Source organism: Pungitius pungitius, chromosome 16 (assembly GCF_949316345.1).
Source record: "Pungitius pungitius chromosome 16, fPunPun2.1, whole genome shotgun sequence".
Classification (NCBI taxonomy): domain Eukaryota; kingdom Metazoa; phylum Chordata; class Actinopteri; order Perciformes; family Gasterosteidae; genus Pungitius; species Pungitius pungitius.
Window position 1 is genome coordinate 14,136,126 of NC_084915.1, and position 5,584 is coordinate 14,141,709.

The following is a 5,584-nucleotide window of genomic DNA, read 5'->3' on the forward strand; positions in this document are numbered from 1 at the left end:
GTTTTCATGCTAACTCACTCTCCTGGCACAAACACATCCAGGACAGAAAATGCAGTAAACAAATCCAAGAAATACCCTTAAAGCGAGGTGTTAAATCAACGTGATACAACTTTTAATGCATGCAATCATACATACATTTTGCAGAGGGTTTGACACCAACAGTCAGCCAATGTTGTGTTTTACTTTCCACACTGATGCACTCGGCTCCAGTCCCACACACACACACACACACACACACACACACACACACACACACACACACACACGCACGCACACACACACGCAGTTCAGGCTACCTTCTATTCTGGCAATCATAATTATTTGATGCCGGGGCCTCTGGTTTCTCAACCCCCCCCCCCCCCCCCTTTTGTATACACGATCCAGCTTTGAATAATTTAGCACAAAGGAGCTAAAAAAGGTGCTCCCTTGAAACAGCAGGTATTTCCGAACTCAAACGGAGGGAGCTTCATCTCATCCCCACGTCCGACCGCCCCCCTGCACGCAGCTCCTTGGTCGCGCTCGATCAAGCTGCGTTTAAACCAATTCTTTCATCCACCCGTCTGCACATTCCTTAATCGCGTCGCGGTCCGAGGTGTCCAGCTGATGTCCGAGGTAAAAAACTCGTCTTGGACGGACTGACGGTTTTTCAACGTCGCCCCCCCCATCAGCCAACCACCATGGAGGACTTCCAGAGAAAACTCAATCAACGCTATGAAGGCACCAAGCCCAGAAAGGTGAGTTATTTATAGGACAGCTTTCTTTGAAATGCAAGGGTTTTGAAGTACTTTATTAAATACACTCTGTTGATGAAAGACATATTGAGGTCATCCGCAGGCTTTCAGCTATGCTTTAATGTGAGAGGCACGTGGCTTTATGGTCCTCAACTATCGCTGAAGCTGATGCGCTTAAAGATGCTTCTCGGCTTCTTATTGCACGTGATGTCAAACTGCATACGTAATACAGCGGGAAGTTAACAGGAAATGCACTCATGCAGCCCACTCTAGTTTTGTATCTCTACCTTGAAATCTTCTCTCTTTTTTGCTGGCAAGTATCTTAACAGCAGTTTACATGCCCATGCATCTTCACGGCTAAAACCTTGTCGCATTCCACAGGTGAGGTTCAAGCTGGCGTCGTCCTACAGCGGCCGGGTGCTGAAGCACGTGTACGAGGACGGCCAGGAGCTGGAGAGCCCAGAGGAGAAATACCCTCACAGCTTCGTCCACCGCAAGATCCCTCCCAGCCACTTGGAGGTGGAGCAGCTCTGTGGGTTTCAGGAGGCCCACGGGGACCAACCGGGTGGGTTTTATTTCCTTGTTTTACACAGTACTACTCGGTTCTTACTTCGTATGCATGACTGCACTGAGGTTTATTTGTGTGGGTTGTATGCCAGGTAACCATGGAGACCAACAGGATGTGTACATTACATCAGTGCGTGGTACTCCCGGCTATCCTTTGGAGGGTTGTGGCACATTTTAGCTTTCATGGTAATGTGATGGCTGTGTGTGATTAAGCCTTCGCTGTGCAGCGTGTTTCAAATGGTTTGCGCACAGTAAAATGGCCAGGATGCCTACAAACATCTAAAATACAAAGTGCTACAGCTATCTATGTGAGGATGATGGGAAACATCTCACAACCACACAATTACAGGCATGATAGCCCACCCATGTGAAGCGATCATATTGTGATTTGCAATTGCTTGTTTTATTGGTGACGAATAACACGCTGATCTGAAACCCAAGAAAGATGGAAAGAGAACAAATGTTGCAACAGATTTCAATTCATTCAGTTAAAATCTCAGATATTATAGCAGCGTGAACCACAGGAGGTCAATCAAACTGTGGTCTTGGAACGCTACTAATTTCAAGGATGAAGTGTCTAGTGTAGCGAGAATGCGCTTGTTTAAAACAGTGTGACAATTGGTGCAGTGTTCAGTTAATAGATGTATTAGACATCTGGGTTAAATACTTTTTTTGTGGCAGAGAGTTAAATGAGAAGATCAATACGACCCTCGTGAAAATGAAGCCACTTAGCTTAGCTTGAGACACAGACTGACAACAGAGGAAAAATACTCTCCCAAGAAAGAAGTTTGATAATTATATTGAGTCGCTTTGACTAGGGTTCAATAATCATTTCTTGAAAAGCTCTATCCCGTCAACGTGTTTCCTTCTGTTCCCAGGTGTGTATCCTCCGAAGGGGCCCATTGCCCAGAGGATAAACGTGTACAGAGGAGTGGGAAGCTACGTGCCCGCTGCAGGCCAGACTGAAGAAGCAGAGGGAGACGCTAAAGTAAGCAATAATGCTGGCTGGTTAATAAAAATAAAAATATATATCTTAATCGAGATCAGTTTACATTAGATTTACCACTAACAAGGCCAAGTTTTGTCTGCGTGAAGGTCACCTTCATGGTCTTCATTCATTCTCCCATGCAGCAAAGCAGAAATCATGACACGATTCTGTTGAATGTGAGTTAACGTGTTAATAATGACTACAGCTGCTGTGCCAGTGGCTTCACTAATGCAGAAGCGGGCAGATACATCACTTGCTAGCTTCCTGTCAGTTTCATTTGTCTATCCTCTAATCTGGATTAAGTTTATCCTTTTAGGACATTATTGAAAAAGTGACACAGTGATCCTACAGGAGCCCCATTTGCAAAGCCTAATGAGTTCCTGATGTATATAACCTATGCTTTGGCTCCGTTTTTTATAATAAGAGAGAATTACACACATGAAATGCTCTTTTCCTTTTTTAATTTTATATATATATTTCCAAAACACTGAGGGCCAAAAAAAGCCTTTTGGAGAAGTTATAAAAGTCAGAAACATCAGGGATTAGCAAAGTAATCACAGAGCGATTGGTAATCATCAGTGCAAAAGATCAAACATACAGTATCTTGTTCTTCAAAAAACATCATTTTATGCTCCAGATCAATCTGGGATTAATTCAGCAACTGTGGTGCTTTATTTTGCATTCTGAATTCAATATATTTTGAGCCTCTGACCTTCATACCGTGGCAATGCAGCTCACAAGTAAAGAAAAGACTTGTAACTCCGGAAAACATGGTCATCCCATTCTTTATCCTCCCATTGAAAATGTAATATATATATGATTTTAAGAAATGAAGATGATATACATTATATACCATCTGACGCTTTTCACCAGTCCCCAGTGTTGGACTTTGGCAAGATAATCATCTACACCAGTAACCTGCGCATCATCAGAGCGCCGCAGAGGGCGCCGCAGAGGACGCCCGAAGCACCGCGGCACACGGTGCCCCCTGCGGACATGGAGGGGCACCCTAAGGCCCGGGAGAGGGGGAGCAGGAGGAGGGCTAAAGCTCTTCTCTCCCTGGATGTGGAGGAGAAGGAGGGCAAACAGGTCTGCAACACAGACGCCAAGGTAACGGCCCTTGGCCTACCCCCCCCCCCCCCCGCCCCTCGCGTTTCGTGGGATCCTGTTTCCCCGGATGCGCCATTCCACCTCCGTCTCTGCATCAGTCCCCCTTTCCTCACTTTATCTGCGATCTGATGTCTGTGCAGCCGAACGACACAATCCTCGACTCCTCCCCCCCCGCCGCTTCCCTTTTCCCGCGCTGCGCCGGCCCGCCTCGTCGTTCCCGGTGTGACCACGTTCTGATGAGTCCACACTTCCACTCACCGCCCCTTGCAGCACTCGCCTGCAAAAAGGTAGCCGGCTGGCTGTTATTCCCCCGGCCCTCCTCACCGCCTCGGCTGATTACTGCTCTCTTCACCTCACTCCCTCCATTGTTTTCTCACCAATCTTGTTATTTTCTCATCTTCTCTGCCTCTGTAGAATAAGAAAAAGTTCACCCTCAGCTGCTTTTCTTCATCATTCGGCAATTTCACAGCTTTTTATGTTAATCTATTTTTGTTATCGTCTTTGTCTTTGTTGCCCTGATCCAAAGGTGCTTAAAGTTTCTCTCTCTGTGTCTTTGTTTCTGTTTTCATGTGAATGTACCTGCAATTTGGACAGTTTACAGCTTACAGCTGCCAAAATCTTGGCAGCTGATTATCCCAGTGCAATGCTAATGCTAACGAGCTAATGATGAATATCACTAAATGCGTAGTGTGTGCAGTTTTAAATAATTAGATTCACTAAAAGTCTTTAGTGAAATAAATGTTGGGTTATAATGCTTTTCAACCACAGACGCTCGTTCGTTGGGTTGATTATTACTGCAACATTGGTTACTGATTATCTGATATAAAGTGTAACCAGCTGTCTCAGTTTAGCTAAAGGATTAACATGCTTGTTAGAAAAAGGCCATCGTATTTTGTGATTTGTGGGGCCGTTTTCCTGTCTACTCCGGCTATATTAACTATTTCTTTTAATTCACTACTCCCAGATAAAATCTCAAAGGGTGAAGGACATATACTGTAGTCTGTAAATACCTCAAGGAGCAGTGGGTGGTATTTAGGCCTCTAGTGGTGACGTAGCAGATTGCAACCAACGGAAAATCCATTTACTCAGATTTACGTCTTCTGTTTGTGTCCTGCTTCGTGTCTTCTATTATCCACAGGCAGCTGCTTGCTATTCAACATTTGATCGAATGACAAGCCGGTTGTATATATTACACACAGCTACTCACTGTGCCACGCTCATTCAATTATAAATAATATGGGGAAGATCCTTCATGTCGTTAAGGTTCATCAAATAGCAGATATTTTATGTTTTTGCCCTGGCAGAAGGTGCTGCGAGGTGCTTAGTTATAGTTTCCTTTTTGTTGTTGAATTGGTTCTAAATGTACACGGAACCAAAACAACTTCCCCTTTCAGTTCATTCTCTATCGATAATGTCCCTTGTCCCTCCTCCCCCTTTCCCCTCGCCCACCGCTTACCGCAACGCCTGGGCTCCGCCGCCTCTTTTCTCCTCCCCCTTTTTTCCTCCCCTCTAAACGTGTCTCTTCCGTCTCCAGGAGGCCGACAGCTGCCAGCATTGTCGCGGCTCGGGCTGCGCGCCCTGCTCTCTGTGTCACGGCAGCAAGCTGTCCATGCTGGCGAACCGCTTCAACGAGTCCATCAGCGATCTGCGTTGCCAAGCCTGCTACCCTCACGGCCTGGAGAAGTGCCAGTCCTGCTCCAGCAAATAGCTCTGTCTGGCTGCCACCCATGTCTGGCCGGGAGAGTGAGCGAGTGAGCGAGTGAGCGAATGAGAGTGTGCGGCCCGGGAGTGAGCATGTGCTGTGGGCTTATCGCGTCTCGTCTCAGGGGGGGGGGCTAAATTGCTCCAATCCAAAGTGTTCTTGTTGGGGCGTTTCGAGGGTTTTTTTCACCCCCCCCCCCCCCCCCCCCACCCCACCAGGAGACATAAGCCGTCGTTGGAAAAGGGGAATTATGAACCGCGCGCGGCAGGCAGGCCCAAAATGATAAAAATACAATCACTGTGTGCAGTGAACGTGGCTCGCGGTAACACAAACACGTAATCACTTGTGCGTTGTCGTGTTGTTTTGCATCTGCGCCCTTTCTTCCCGATGAAATCAGTTCTATTGAAATGATGCAAACATTTTGCCAGTTATCTTTATGTACTGAGAATAGGGCCCCGTTCAAATCTCCCCTCTCTATTCACCACA

At 46.4% G+C, this 5,584-nt stretch overlaps 1 protein-coding gene across 1 annotated transcript; it reads left to right on the forward strand.

Annotated features, from left to right (window-relative positions):
* Positions 1-363: 363 nt before the first annotated feature.
* LOC119214933 (glutaredoxin domain-containing cysteine-rich protein 2) lies at positions 364-5,295 on the forward strand. The gene is made up of 5 exons (XM_037466615.2): positions 364-734; positions 1,113-1,296; positions 2,177-2,286; positions 3,160-3,396; positions 4,931-5,295. The coding sequence occupies exons 1-5, from the start codon at positions 678-680 to the stop codon at positions 5,102-5,104; spliced, it is 762 nt and encodes a 253-aa protein (XP_037322512.2). The 5' UTR covers positions 364-677; the 3' UTR covers positions 5,105-5,295.
* The last annotated feature ends 289 nt before the right edge of the window (positions 5,296-5,584 follow it).

Excerpts from the sequence above, each read along its gene's own strand:
- LOC119214933 (XM_037466615.2), top strand. The coding sequence starts at position 678 with ATGGAGGACTTCCAGAGAAAACTCAATCAACGCTATGAAGGCACCAAG. Across the intron at positions 1,297-2,176 it reads GGCCCACGGGGACCAACCGG|GTGTGTATCCTCCGAAGGGG; the intron begins GTGGGTTTTATT and ends TTCTGTTCCCAG. Across the intron at positions 2,287-3,159 it reads AAGCAGAGGGAGACGCTAAA|TCCCCAGTGTTGGACTTTGG; the intron begins GTAAGCAATAAT and ends GCTTTTCACCAG.